The following is a 16,066-nucleotide window of genomic DNA, read 5'->3' as shown; positions in this document are numbered from 1 at the left end:
GTGTACCCTATATATCTTCTCGATTCTTGTTATACATGGAGCAAACATTTAGTCTAGTAAATAAAGTTTTTTTGTGCCGCAGAAATAGTAAACTTGCATATTTGAAGGTGCACTCTTGTGCTAAAGAAAAAGACTGCTCCATAAGATAAAATATTTGCCTGGGATCTCACAATTTGAGACCAGTTAACGGGTCAAGTACATTCCAGTTAGGTCGATTTAGATTAATAAAGTTACTAGACCTGCACGTCTAGTAACATTTTTATGAATTTCGAGCCCTGTATGGGTATAAACTCTGATTAACTATTCATACAGGAGCATAATCCTCGTACTACAAAATCCTGCAATATTGTGCTGAATCAATTATGAATAGGCTGTCCGGAAATCGGTTAAAACCGACTGTGCCCGACCGAACCCTACCGGATGAAAATCAGCTGACCCGTTTTAAACCGAGTGTCACTGATTTTCATAGTTGTTGCACCACTTGCCACTTTATGGAGCCAAAGCATTACAAACCAAACTGCAAAATGATGCTCAGGAGAACTGGCTTCCTCTCAACAGTGACTTAATTATATTTATGGCATAATATACCGGGGCTCCTACAGCTCAAAATCCCTCAATGCGTATTACTTACCTAAAACACAGACATATCACTTGGGCCAAACGCGAGAAGCTCTAATGCAGTGAAATGGCAACTTTGCAAGCCAACAAAAAACCCACATGGAACATGTTATTCCAGGAAGGCGGCCATTAACAGTTTGTTCTCTGCAGCCTTCACATTTTATCAGCAGTGGCCTACCCGGTCTGGCAGTGTTTAAATTCCCATCGTTCGACACCATGGTCCCTGAGTGGCCGCAATTCGTAATAAAAACTGTGATGCAGAATCCACATGTCAATTCAAGTGCTGGCCTATTTTCAAAAAATGGCCCGGTTACTTAAAGGCTCGCTGCTAACACCAATGTGTGACGTGCAGATCAGAGGGTGGAATTCTGGCGGTCTTTCATCCTTCTGAGGTCGTAAAGTTGAATACCATTACAGTGGGCAATATGGACACAAGTTAATTACAGGAATGTGTTCATTACTGCATTTACAATAAAACTAAAGAAAACATGCTACACACCTCCTCCCTATGTTGCTGTATAGGGCCAAACTGTAAGCAGTGATGGAATATCGCAGTTGTGGCTTACTGGCTCTGTCCTATTAATGTAATTACCGGCTAAAGCACTAACAGAAAAGATGTAATATTAAACAGCACAACAGGGGAAAAGCAGTGGGGAAATAAAGTATAAATTAAATGACAATCGCATATATTAAGTGCTTGCAGGGAAATATGACATGAGCCAAAGCAGAAATACAGTTTGAAAAGCAAAATCTCAAATCCCAAATCAATAATTAAAAATGCAAGAACAAAATGGGAAACAGAAAACGGGAGCCAGAAAAGAAAGAGTATACTGAAAGGTACAAGTTAATTTAAAAATAAGAAAGAACAAATAAAGCAAATGTGCAATTTATTAAAGCAATAAAGAAAATATAAAAGCAAAACAAAGAAGCACAAGCGTAAATAAAAAAGCAAAGTGTGTACAGTAACTACAAAAAGACAACAGAAGGTGCAAAGGTAGGAAATAAAAGACGTTTAAAAGTAAAACAAAATTGATCACACAAATATTAGTATTAACTTGTTCACTAGGCAAAGAGGTACGCAGTGATGCACTCTTTGGCAATTCTTTTTGAGTGTGATAAGAACAGCTCTCGTGGGAAGCCAATGAATCTCTCGCTACACATGCTCCCCTAACTCAATACCTGGTATTGGCACTCTCAATTAGAGGTACGAGGTGGAAAGAAGGCCTGGCATCCCTTTTATCCACACCCCCATTGGCCTGGCGCAGAGTTGTCCGGGCAAAATACTGCTTCTGGGCCTGTCTGTCTGGCACATGGGGAGCCGAGGTGTGAATGGCCCAAGGGCCAGAGCAACACCAGCCCCCTGCCTGGCTCACGTGGGGTAGAGGAGCTGTCGTGGTGTGCCAACTGTCTTACTGCGGCCGCACCCGAGTACCTCACAGGTCTTTAAAAAGACCATTTACCTAACGAGGCTTTATGTTCTTTCACCCCTTCTTAGAGCCCCTGCAGCTACACTCAGCCGATTATGACTCTAGTTGCACCTCTGGGAGCTTTGTAATGATGTAAACTATATTTACTCACTCATGACCCTCTGTTATACATTCAGACTCTGTACCCTCTACCTCCTTGTACTTCTGCTCAGCTCCTCGAAGCAGCATAGTGTGCTAGGGGAGCTATCGAGCGCAACGCCCATTGTGCTCAAAGGGCATTCAAGCACCGCCATACCATGTTGCTGGAGCTGGAAGGGCGCTAATGGGGGTCCAGCTTACCCAAGCTAATTTTTAAGTATAGAGGAAATTAATAAAGGATTGGGCGATGGGGGTGGGCACCGGGGAAAGAGGCGGCACGCTCAAGTTTCTTTCTTGCTTTTTTAAATGTGCTGTATGTTTGATATTCTCTGCAATTTTATGAGCCTGACACATTGAACGTGAATTTAGTGGTGACCCGTTCCCTCAATGCACACAACTTGGGAATTAAAACAATAACCTTTGGTAACCTGTTACAGCCACAAAGTCACTGGCAAGGGTAGTTTCGTAAGTATTGCCTAGTGTACAAACGTCATTTAAAAGCAACCACAGCGTTTTCAATTACGCTGGCATTAGGCATAGACGACTGGTCGAGACAGATTACCACTTTAACTTTGAATTGTTTCATTTCTGAATTCTACATTGCTTAGACTTTGATGACAATTAGTTACCCACAGGCATCACTGAACCATAATAAAGAGAGAAACGGCTGCAGACCAGTACCAAGGAACACAGTTAAAAGCGATGGTACCCATCATTATAACGAGAAGGGGTGACGGATAATCGTTTATTAGCAACTAATCTCATAAAAATAGTTAAACACAAGAACGCGTGACATTGCAAACCATTGTTGCTTAGTATATTTATTATTGAGTATGTTTGTTTGCATGTTTTCGTTTCTCAGTGTGGTATTAAACTCATTCTTTAGGTCTCGCCTGAGCCAGCGCATGCGCTGCTCGGCAAGACATTTAGTAAACGGGCTTTTAAAAGTGCGACCTCAAGCTTTTGGCTGGCATTCTGCCTGCGTTCACGTGTACAGGCATGAGCAGAGGCGCCATATGGCTTTCCTCTCGCTCGGCCAAGCGCGCGCCTTGCTTCAATGCCCCTCCCCCACCACAGAGGCAACACTTTTAGTGACTTTAGCACTGCAACATGTTCCCTGTTAGAATGCTTGCCACTTGGTAAGCAAAGATGTGTTGAGGACCAATTCAGGATTTTTTTTTTTTACAATGCATGAGAAATGGCTAGCAATGATTCACCAACCATGGCGTTTGAAGTCAATGAAGCCTCACTTTGGTACTCTGCACAAGTGTTAGATCCCTTCCGTAAAGGGGAATTTTCTCCAGACTTTGAAAGGTACAGCTTCATTTTTGACCGCTTTAATACCTCTGAGGGCATATGCACCCAGTTCAACGCATATGTTGCAGAACCTGTCCAAGAGCATGTCAACCTTCAGGTGCACCAGTATTGGCATGGAAAGCTACGTCAGTGGCCAGAGTTGGCAAATTGTGTACTGGCTGTTTTGGCGTTGCCAGTCTCAAGTGCAAATGTCGAGAGGGACTTTTCACAAATAAAAGTTTACATGGGACCCAAATGACCCAAGTCTCACTGAAGAAATATTGTATGGTGTACTACAATAAGTTCGACTTGTAAAAATGTATTTGGACCTCATATACACTGTACGTACACTATCTATATACCATGCATCAATGAAGAAAGCAAGCAATAATAAAAGCAAAGCATTCCATAAACATTGGTAAAACACTGTTTTAGTTTTTTATGGCGCGAAAATATGAAACCACTGAAAAGCACTGTTTTTTTGAGGTATTGAAATCACTGGAAAACACTGAAAAGACACAATCAGAATTTACCAGAAATTGAAAACGGGAAAGCCTAATTATGAATCAGGAAGCAATTTACAAATATTTTGAACCTCAATAATCCTTTGAATCTTTGAGACATATTTTTCTTACCCATTTTTTTTTTACCCATTAACCTTTTTAGATTTTGCTTTCACAGCGCTTGCGCTGTGCTTGTGAAATCTCTTGTATTTAATAGATCTTAGAAGGGTGCTCTTTTTAGTCCCCGTTGTTGAATTACTGTCAATCCGCTGTTGCGTGGAACATTTTTTGTTTGCTTTCTCTGGCTGCACGCATTGAAGCCGCTGTGTTACATTCCTAATCTTTTAATCTTGACGCCACAGAGGACTTTGTTTGGGGCAGGTATATTTTGTGCCTGCACGAAGATTTCATGTCACTCTCTCATATTGGGAGAACTGAACAACACTGCCATCCATCTACTGGCCATTTCTTTATTGACTATATAAATTGCTCTTGCATACATTATCTATTTAGGTTTTATGTTGCTCTGGTACTGAACAGAGTACTGGTAATATCAAGGCGGATATCTGTGTTTTTAGATTTCGTTTGCACAAACAGCTTATTATTATTCACTTTGGCTAAACCTAATACATTTACCATTGCTTGTTGAGACATGTATTTCATGATACTTTTATACATAACTCAAATATTACATCCATCAGCCTTTTTGAGTCTTCTATTTCAAAATGTTAAATGTAATATGGGTATTGGGGTAGCATACTACTATGACCAACCACTTGACAAACAGCAGGTAGGGCAACAAAACACTTGTTTCATACACAGTGTGTGACTGCAGAGTATACCACCTCCACCAGACCATTAAGTGTTAGTTCCTTAAAGTTAGGGTAAGCCCCATTCAACACTGTATGTAGCATGTGTTCACCTTACAGAGGGGTTTCGTCTATTGAAGTGCATTGTTATAGAAGCAATGTCATACACTCGAGTTTTTAGTTGGAAGCCTAGCAGACAGTTGTCCAGGAATGATTCCAATGCCTCCCCCCTCCATTCGCACATGGGCCCTGTACCGGGTTTCATAATATTCTCAGAAAGCTTCATTGATATCTGCTTGCGTAGTCTCTAATGTGTCACTGGGTGAGACTACCTCATGTATAGTGGTGTGGTGCCTCGCGCATTAATCGTGCGAGGAGCGTGCTGGATTTGTCAGCCTCCGCATGTTGTAGCTGGGTGTAGGATTGGTAGTCTATTATTCATAAGCGCTCCAGAAGTTCTGCATGCTTAATACGTGCCTCCTGTAGCTCCACTGCCCTAGAAGTGTCAGTCACCGCGTCCTTCTCTAGTCTGTTCGGTGTGTTTTCTACTGTCTTAAGACTGTTATGAGTCTCCTGTCGAGCTCCTACAGTGGCACTGATGGCTGTCCCCCGTATGACAGTCTTAAACGCCTCCCATTCTATTAGCGATGAGGACGCCGAGCCGGCGTTCTCGGCAAAAAAAGTTGGCAATGGTTGTGGCCATCGAGCCACGGAAAGCGGCATCTTCTAGTAACTGAGGACGCAGCCTCCAGGTGGGAACTGGCATAAGGACTCTTCCCCCCCCATAATAGCATAACCTCTAGAGGGTTGTGGGAAGAGAAGGTTTAACCTAGATACTTAGCATGCGCAGTCTTGGCTGCAAGGGTGAGGGCGCCAACACCCAATCCAGCCTCTTGTGAAGCATGTGGAGTGACGAGTAGAATGAGTATTCACGGCTGTCCGGATTTTTAAGGCGCCAGACGTCCGTCAGCGACCAACGCTCGGCCCACCCGCCGAGGGTGTCCGCCTGCTTCACAAGGTCGCTCCTGGAAGAGGGGGTGGGGGGGTGTGAGCGATCTAGATGTGTGTCCAGTACAGCATTCTAGTCCCCTCCCAGCACCCATGGGTATCCTGCCCAATCTGCCAACACTGTGTTCAAGTTTACTAAGAATTTGTCCCGATCATAATTTGGGGAGTGCATGCTGCCTATAATTGTGTGAACCATCTAGCTTGCCATGGATCAGAACATATCTGCGGTTTACGTCCACTCGCTTCTCCACGGTCTCAAACAGGACACTGTGTCTGACCTAAATAGCAGCCCCCCTCGCAGAGACAAGGTATGATGTGTTCTAGATCTGTCCTTTACATTTCTTGCATAATTTAGCAGCCTCCCAGTCGGTAAGGTGTGTCTCCTACATGAGTGCGAATTGTATTTTCCTCCTATTCAATTGAGCGTGTACCCTATGCTGTTTATGCACTGAGCCCAGCCCCCTAACATTCCAGATAACTACTGTGTACTTCCCCGGTGTGGCCATAACTGCGCATACGCTGTTCTGGGTCTTGCCTTCTCATGTGGAAGGGGTCCTGCATGCTTGTGGTGAGGGGTGAGCCAGATAAACAACAACCCATGTAACTACCCAGTACTCTAGGACCAGCCAATTGACAGTGCTGGAGCAAACCAATAGTCCAAATTGTAATGCAAACAACTGAAATCAGCTTGCAGTTGCTTCGGGGTAAGTGGATCCTGTGCCAAGCAGGGCACTCGTGGTTTGCTTGTAGTTCAGTTGACCGGACCATGATCACTTGCTAGGTTGGAGGTGGGGAGACTGCCTATATCTGCAGCCCACGAATAGCTAGGCAATAAGCAGTCCTGCCTAATCATCCAGGGTGGGCGCTATCCTAGATAATCATTTGCCGTTTGTAGAGTAATTGAGGGGAATAGAGCGAGACTGTTTACGGAGTCTGACTGCATGTTAGTGTCCTCAGAGGAGTGTGCCGAGAAGAGGGGGTCCTGGTCTATGAACGTCGCTGCAGTGAGAAGCGCGCTGCCTCTCGACTCTCCAGTACCTGCTCCGGGGATAGACTCTTGGCAGTGGATTTGCGATCAGGCTGGATACGGCGATGCTTCCCCTTCCCCTGCAATAGATGTCCCAATGCGGTTGTGCGCTCTGTGCACGTGGCACTCTCACGGACCCCCTCTTTGTTCCAAGTATCCAGTCGGGTTGGGCAGCGCAGGCCCAAGTACATCGCCTTCGTGTTGCAGCGTGGCGCCAGACGGCATAGTTGATCACATGGGTGACAGGACATATCAACTGGGGCAACTTGTAGTAGGGTAGCCCCCCCAGGGCAGTCCGTAAAGCCCCGGGCCGGAGCTAAGTTGTAATGCCCCCTGAAGGTCCAGCCCAGTCACAGTACAGGCGCGGCACATCGCCAGTCGGCGCATCTAGCAGTCAGACCACAGCAGTTGTAGGCAATATGGGCCGCTCGAACAGTACCAGCATCCCAAGTGTGGAGGAGGGGGGTTGGAGAAAGCACCAGTCAGTCCGCTCCTCGGGTACGGAACAAGCTGCGGACCGCCCACCTTGGCCCAGGCCGGGCTTCCGATTTCTTAGCCGCCACCTCCTCACAGACGCCCAGGTCAGGCCATCTCCAGCAGGGCACACAGTGCGCTATGGCAGCGCAGTAGCCAACCACGCAGCCGACGGAACACACCGGCTGTGGCAACGCGAAACAAGGGCCTGGAGGTGCAGCACCCATGGGTTAGTCCTTCAGACCTCGGGCCGGAGCTATGTGGCAATGCTTCCAGCTGGTCCAGTCCAGCCACAGCCCAGGAGCAGCACCCTGCCGGCCAGCGCCCAGTCACTACGCCATAGCAGTTTCAGGTAGTAGCGCCTGCCCCAGCAGTACCATCACCACAAGGTTGAAGAAGTGGGGTCAGAGTAATCACCAGACAGGCCACTCCCAGGGTTCAGGCCTGGTTGCAGATCGCCCGCCTCTGCCCGGGCAGGCCTCCATTCTCTTCACTGCCGCAAGCAGGCTCCGCCCCGCAGGCGCTCCGGCGAGGCTCGCTTCAACAGGACTCACAGTGGGTTCTAGCAGCACTGGCAGCCCCCCCTCGTCCGAGGTCAGGAAGGAGAGTACAAGCTGCATCTATCAGTCACAGCACCTCCACACATGTTTCAGGTGGGTCGTCGTGGGCCAGCCTCAAGCAGCGCGTGATGTATGCCAGTGTCTGCCGCCCTCCATGCTGCAAAGCAGCTCAGCAACAGTCACTCAGTGCTGATGGGGGAGAGGGAAAGGTGCGCAGACACGCTCTCTCCGCCCAGCCCAGGCATAGGTCACGTAGGGCAGAGTATTTTCGCGGATGCCCCCACCACCTCGGATATGAACCGGATTCTCTGGTCCGGACACGGAGCTCTGCTGGTGCACGTCTGCCATGTTCGGCGGTTGGCCGCGCCCTCATCCATCATGGTTAGTAAAAGGAATATGTGTAGAGAACGCAGGGGAAAAAATCAAACCTACAATAAATAGGTACTGTATGGGCCAATGCGAACTGGGGATACAAGGTTACCTGGTAGGTGTAAGAAACCTATGGCAGATCTTTGTTGACCAGATTACGCCTAGTACTGATATATCATTTAATGGTCTTTACAAAAACAGATCTGTGGCCCAGGAACTTACTGAGATGCACATGTAACTGAAAGGCAACACAGACGATGACTCATTTTATGTTATTTAGTACATTTTACTGTGATAATAGCTCTTCTATTCTACAACCCCTTTTCCTGTCACAAGTTATTTACCATTGGGAGGCCCTTGCATTTTTATAATCTGAGAAGTGTGCATACGTATTGTACAATCTTTGTTTATATTAAAATGGCTCTTCGCAGGCGAAAATCACTATTTCATTTGAACAGTTTATGCTACGAAGAAAACTGAAACGGGTGTAGGGATATGTCGATTCTCAGGAAGGGCCATGGGCGATTAATGTTTTTATTATTGCTTTTTTTAAATAGTGCTAAAATGTTTGTCGGTTTTTAATAGTAAAATTTGTCTGTTAATGTATATAAATAACCCTTTGGAATTATTTTAAAAATTGGAATATGCAATTTGCCCTATTTGCTGACCAGCCCTTGAATACTGATTGTAACATTTTACATTCTTACTATATTAAGTCTTGTTTATTTTATATCTGTGGATGATATATGCTACTTTTATGTATTTATGGATTTAAATATAAATCTGAATAAAGATTTTTGACTGCTTGTAATGTAAAGGATTTTTAATAATTCTAAGTAGCGAGATACTTTGTTGGCTGCTCTTTTTAGAGTACCTAATACACTTGGATTTCATGGTTCTTGTCAAAGGGAAGCAGCATTCTACATTGATTTATTTCACTGTAAATAGTATACTTAAAACTCCATATTGTATGCTTAAGTACTGCTGATATGGTTGTGTGTTTATAGATCTAGTTGTGGCCAAACATATGTATAAGCAAATTGCTTGTGTATATACCACTTATCCTAAAATAAGATTCGGCAATAAGATGGATTTTCTTCATGCCATTTCTGTAATGGACCTTACTTACTGTTAAGTTTCATGGGGTTGAACACCGTGCAAACATTACTGCTATTTTGCCTCTCCTGTTCTGTGGTAGAATCCCTTTTGCACCTTTCATATCCATTTCTTCCCTCCTCTTCTACCCTTTCACAATTTTTTCATCTTCACTGCTCCTTTAAATATCCCATCCAAACAACTCTCCATTGCACAACTACCACACTGTTATAGCTTGCCCTGCTCCTGTCCACTGCTGTTGTAGTATCCTTTTAACTTTCCAGCTGGCCTCAGTCACTGAAATCTGGGGTCTCAGTTCTTCTTCCTTCTGTTCCTCTGCCAGCATTATCTTTTTCTGGCCTTACAACAGATCTCCATTATGTCCCTATTGTGCAGTGCCCATCTTTTCAGAGTTTCTCTCGTAGTCTGTCTTGGTGCTTCCTATTGGGGCACAGTGAACTACAGTTGTTGTTAAGGAAATCCTCATTGCCTCTGTCTCTGCTATGCAGGGGAAGAGTCCTAAGACGTTTCTGTTGTAGCTTGATTTTATAATATCCCTGTTTGTTACAAGTTGCTTTTGATGTAAATCAAATTCATTAATTTGTGCCAAAAATATTTGACCCTTGCTTTGTCCTCACAATTGTGTTGCGTTTGACTGTAGGGCAGCAAACATTTAATAAACAAAGGTATTTTGTTGGAGAGAGGTATTCATGAAATTCTTAGTACAGATTTTTTTCACAGTTGAATGCACACCTCTTTGATATGAGTAGGCAGGTTTAACGTTTTAATTCACATGAGTAACAGTTGGTTCTTTATTTTGCAGGAAGGCGAAAACCAAGGGTTCATCGACCTCGCTCCCCCATTTTGGAAGAAAAAGACATCCCCCCTCTTGAACTTCCTAAATCTTCAGAAGACCTGATGGTGCCCACAGAGCACACATTAGAAGTTAACGCTGTCTATGAGGTACTGCGGAACTTTGGTACGGTTTTACGGCTATCTCCTTTTCGTTTTGAAGATTTCTGCGCTGCTCTAATGTGTCAGGAACAATGCACTCTCCTGGCTGAGATGCACATAGCGCTTTTGAAAGCTGTTCTCCGTGAAGAAGATATTTCCAATACTACCTTTGGACCAGCGGACATCAAAGACAGCGTGAATTCTACTTTGTATTTTATTGACGGAATGACGTGGCCTGAAATTGTGCGAGTGTACTGCGAGAGTGATATGGAATACCATCATGTTCTTCCTTATCAAGAAATGGAGGATTATCCATACGGACCAATAAACAGTAAAATCAAAGTTCTGCATTTTTTAGTGGATCAATTTCTTACAACAAATATTGCACGGGAGGAATTAATGTCTGAAGGTGTTATCCAATATGATGACCATTGTAGGGTCTGTCACAAACTTGGGGATTTACTATGCTGTGAAACCTGTTCTGCAGTATACCACTTGGAGTGTGTTAAACCACCGCTTGAGGAGGTACCAGAGGATGAATGGCAGTGTGAAGTCTGCGTGGCACACAAGGTTCCAGGTGTGCATGATTGTGTCCCCGAAATCCAAAAAAATAAACCCTACATTCGACATGAACCAATTGGATATGACCGACACAGACGAAAATACTGGTTCCTAAATCGTAGGATTATTGTGTAAGTAGAAATAAGATGGTGTTATGAATAAGCATTGTAAATTATTTTTTGTAGGTTGCAGAGTTTATTTGTTCTGATACTTATGTATACAATTAGTTTTGTGTAGTAGAAATACGTACTGTGAAGTACGTGAACATTTAAAAAGGGAATCGATTTTCTTATACCTGTAAATGAAGGACACCATAAAAATCATTATACATGCTATCTACAATATCTCTGCAGTCATTCTCATTAATATTGCTTTTTAAATAAATCACCTACCAGATAATTCTAATTTTAAAATTGGTACTCGTCGTTGTAGTGACTGGATCTTCCATCATGTTACTGAAACATGGCTATATTTTGAGTTGCACTAGTTTGAAGTAATGTACAGGCTGTAGAGTAATAAATTCATGTATGCACATTTTTGGTGTGCAGTAAGTGGAATTTGTAAAAAAAAAAATGTGTAGCTTCTAAATGATGCTACTTTGTGCAGATCCTAATCTAATCCTACAGCCTTCAGGCTGATTTTGGAATTTCCGCCCAGTAATTCTTCTTAGGTTACCCAATGTTGTGTGATGGCATTGGGTTTATATATGGTGCCCTATGTCCGAATTTTGTTTTCTCCGACCTGGGATGGTCTAGAGCTGAACTTTGTTAGTTACAGCTAATTAAACATCGACAAGTTCAAACGTTAACTCGTAGGATCTTGGTGTTTAACCCTGCCTATGGTGTCACAAGATGATTTCTTCATCATCTCCAAAGAAAATCTGCATGTGTCGCCTGGGTTCTGATCAGAACCCCTTGATCTCTACTCCTGATTTGTCCATACAATCAAAGGTCATCAGAGAGCAGGATGGCAAAATGTTTTTGGTCTGTAAAGACAATCCAAAATGGGCCTACTTTCCTCTTTCAGTTAAGTCTCCTGATGGGGATCAATCTCCCTAAGGTTCCACTCAAATAAAGCCATATGAAGGGGACGTTTTCTTCCTTGAGGACATATTCCCTCTCCCAGGATTGTGCAGAGACTTGGTGACACTGTTCAATGCCACTGATCTCTTCATTGTATTAGAAAATGATCCTGGTTCTTCAAAAGATGAAGCCGGAGTACTTGGTTCAATCTGCCAACCCATCCCAGGCCAAAGCTTTTCGACTGGCCATGTTGCATATTTTGAACATGGTCCTTTTTAGGTCAAGCGACCTGCATTGCACTGCGCAGCAGTGCTTGCGCAGGCGAGATTCCTTTTGTCCGGCGTTCAGAAATTGACCCTGGAATCGCACACGCACAAACAGGTCCTCCATTGGCCTTTGCATGCGTCTTCTTTTAAAAGACTGCACAAAATTGGCCCGAGGCGCGTTCATAGCTCCTCTCATGGCCTATTGGTGTCTATTACGCACACCAAGCGCGTAATAGACGCCAATAGGCCGTGGGAGGAGCTTTGATCGTGCCCAGACACAGGCGTGACGCGTTCGCCACTTGTTTGTCTTTACTTTTGGTATAAGCGCGGCACTCGCGCTTCACTTTTGATATAAGTAAAGCGCGGGTGCCGCAATTATACCAAAGGTAAAGAAATAGGTTTACGTTTGGTATAATCGCGGCACCCGCGCTTTACTTTTAATGTTATAAGTAAAGCGCGGGTGTTGCGATTATACCAAAAGTAAAGGAATAGAAAAAAACATCTATTTCTTTACTTTTGGTATAAATCGCGGTACCCGTGCTCTACTTATAACATTAAAAGTAAAGCGCGGGTGCCGCGATTATACCAAGGGTGAAGAAATAGATGTTTTTTGGTTTAAACAAGCATCGTCATACAAATAGAACACGGTGACCAGTACGGGGTTGTTTGCTCTACCCCACGCCCTAGTGACACGCCCAGGAGTGACACACTCTGGAGTGTAAGTACATGGGCCCCTGTCCCTGCAGGCTGGACTCATTAAGATGTGGCCTAACGATTAGAGCGTACGACCTCAAAGCTGGGTAACCAGGTTCGAGTCTCTGCGGCTCAACCTCTTGTGATTCTGGGCAAGTCACTTCATCTCCCCACACCTAACAAAACATGGATGTGCCCGTCTGGAACAGCTGGTGCTCGTGTAAAGTGCCCTGATATCTCCGGGTGGAATTCGAGCTATATAAAACTGCAAGACAAAAAACATGGCTCTGTGGATCTTTCACGCCCTCACACGTGCACTTACTGTCACGTGCCTCAGAGGTACTCTCATGCTTGTGGGGGATGGACTCTTCCCCCCTCCATAAGTGCCCCTCGCTCCCAGAAGATTCACGCACTTCCTGCTGGTTGGTGAAGAGTGAGACACAAGCTATCACGTGACAAGGTTGGGGTATAGCGCCCACCAAGCACCTTTAGGGTTTAAGAAAGCATCAGCATACAAATAGAACACGGTGACCAGTACGGGGTTGTTTGCTCTCCCCCACGCCCCAGTGGCACACTCAGGAGTGAGACACTCAGTAATGACACTCCCAGTAGTGATGCATCCAGGAGTGATAACCTCAGGAGAGACACACAGGACTGACAAACTAATAGTGACACACCCAGGAGTAACGCAATCTGGAGTGTAAGTACAGGGGACCCTGTCCCTGCCGGCTGGACTCCTTAAGATGTGGCTTAACTGTTAGAGCGAATGACCTCGAAGCTGGGTTACCAGTTTCGAGTCTCTACGTCTCAACCTCTTGTGATTCTGGGCAAATCACGTCATCTTCCCACGCCTAACAAAACATGGATGTGCCCATCTGGAACAGCTGGTGCTCGTGTAAAGCGCCATGATACCTCCGGGTCGAGTTCAAGCTATATAAAACTGCAAGACAAACAAGCATTGGCAATGCAATAGGTCTCGCAGTTAAACGAGTTTAAGCTATTGATATTGTAAATGACAATGCCTTTTATTTATGTTTTTAAAACGAAAACAAAAATAAAAGGCATTGTTATTTGCAATGTCAATAGCTCATATTCACGTAAATGTGAGACCTATTGCATTGCAAATGCTTGTTTACTTTGTGCCAATCCCCAAGGATGAACTTGGTCTTTCATGGTCGATGATTCTGACACGATGCCTCCTGCTTCTGCGCCATCACAGGCTCAGACCTTGCTGCTGCTTCTGAGGAAACTCCTAACTAGCAAGGTGCTGACCATTTGCTTTAGAAATCAATCATGGCACTGCCCTGTGAGCTGCCTGAGCCATCAAAGTAAAAGGTATTTTTATTGCATTTTCATTGACAAAGATATAGAGAATGTGACCTGCATTATGAAGGCTTGATTTAAAAACGATTTCTTAGCAAATTCTTGTTGTATTCAGTACATTCATTGCCCTTCTTCCCCACTACAAAAAACCTCCCTTTCCCCATAGTTACAGTCAACTTAAACCATAGGTTGGTGACAAATGGAATCTGGAATTGATTAATTGTATCTCATATTTGTTTTGTAAATATATTTTTTCAAGGTTATTTTTGTAACCAAACATACTGTGTTGTACCTCTCAGTACAATTCAAAGCATAGTTGACATCTTCACATTTAAAACAATTTCCCTGGACTCAGCTGTATTCAGGGTATTCAGTTGTGGCCCCCAAATCCTAACTGTCTTAGGGCTTATGTCTGAGCACAGTAGTCATTACTTCTCAACCGTCCACTGATTGGGGAGTGCCCTGAATAAGTTCCAAATGATGTGCTTTGTCTTACTTTGCAAGAAGACCCATCCCCATCAATGTTGGATGCTCATGCGACTGCTCAAGTTGTCCACAGCCCCAGGATTACTTGCGCTAGGTCAGGGTCGATGGGCCGCTCCACTACCATGCCCGATATGCATTGAATATGGGACCAACACTCTTGAATCACCTGTCATTTGGAAAGTGTGTGCCAAAAAGTTTCTTGTGCATTATTGCATTTAAAGCCATTTGAAGTTGGACTCTTATCTTACCTTTAGGGGTACGGGCATCTTACCCTTTCTGAGGGGATCAGAGGTAATTATCGCCAAGGAATGGTAAGTTTGGGAGAGTCCCTTCTTTCCCAGTGACTTTGCCTTATAGAGGTTAAAGTCACGGAGAACAATTAAGTCTGATCTGCGGGCCTCTAATGTATGTGGCAATTGTAAATAGCATAAATTTGGGAGTTGTGAAGGACAAATAGCTCCTTTAATTTATTGATTGATTTCATGTGATTCACTTCTCATATGTCTCCTAGTATTGAGATCCTGCTCAGAACCCAGTGTTGAAAGCCTACCAGTTGGGCAAAGTGTGCGAACCGTGTTCCTCGACATAATGAGGTCTCCAGCATAGGTTTGCCATTCCAATGTGTTCACCTCAACGCCTTATGTCAATAGTCTAAAGTGACCCTGGTAACCGGGAGAAGTGAGCAAGGTATTGCCGAACCATAGATAAGACCAAACAATACAGGCCCTTTCAGTTGCTGGATTTAGAGCTTGTGGAATGTGCCATCCTTGTCCTCAAAGAGCCAGCTGTTAATGGGGATGAGCTGGACAGCCCAGTAGTAGAATTGGATATCTGCTGCTCCCAGCACACCATTGTTCACTGACTGCATACATTTGTAAAGGATGTTCTTGACTGCTTCGATTAGTCAGAAAAGGTGTGGAGAACGTGATTTTGACACACACTTGAGCCCAGGACTAAGCATATAAGTCAATATTGTTATAGCAAAGTAATATTGGCCAAAGTTCATTTTTTGAAGTACTTGAGGAAGAAAGGTCCAGCTAATTTAATCAAAGGCCCTTTCAAAGTCCTTTATGACCAGTGTGCTTGGGACTACAGGGCTCGTACTTGAGCTAGTGGCAGCTGCAGATGTCCGAGACAGTGGTGTATTCCTCTCAGCATGAAACCGCACAAGTCTTGGTATTTAGAACCTTGAGTAATCTCCTGTCCAATATTGAGGTCAGGATTTTGGGTTCCAGTTTGAGTGAAACGAGCTGGTAAGATGCATAGCGGTCAGGAGGCTTCTTGCATTGTTGGGGGGTGTGGGGGGGGGGGTGTGGAGTCCAAAGTTGTACCGGTCTTGGTGCTGGGGTTTTTTAGACAGTTAGATCTCGTTTTATTAGCTTTTCATCTGCATCCATAGAGGACTGGGTTGCATATAATTGCATGTAGTAATCAGCA

The 16,066-nt window shown here is 44.3% G+C and overlaps 1 protein-coding gene across 5 annotated transcripts in view; it reads left to right on the top strand.

Annotated features, from left to right (window-relative positions):
* BPTF (bromodomain PHD finger transcription factor) overlaps positions 1–16,066 on the top strand; it is a 1,440,172-nt gene that overhangs the window by 40,843 nt on the left and 1,383,263 nt on the right. For all 5 annotated transcript variants that reach the window (XM_085617259.1, XM_085617261.1, XM_085617262.1 and 2 more), the window contains exon 2: positions 10,148–10,970. In XM_085617259.1, the coding sequence (XP_085473385.1) occupies positions 10,148–10,970 (823 nt within the window). The remainder of the gene's footprint in view (positions 1–10,147; positions 10,971–16,066) is intronic.

Source organism: Triturus cristatus, chromosome 7 (assembly GCF_964204655.1).
Source record: "Triturus cristatus chromosome 7, aTriCri1.1, whole genome shotgun sequence".
In the NCBI taxonomy this organism is placed as follows: domain Eukaryota; kingdom Metazoa; phylum Chordata; class Amphibia; order Caudata; family Salamandridae; genus Triturus; species Triturus cristatus.
This window is presented reverse-complemented; position numbering and strand designations above follow the sequence as displayed.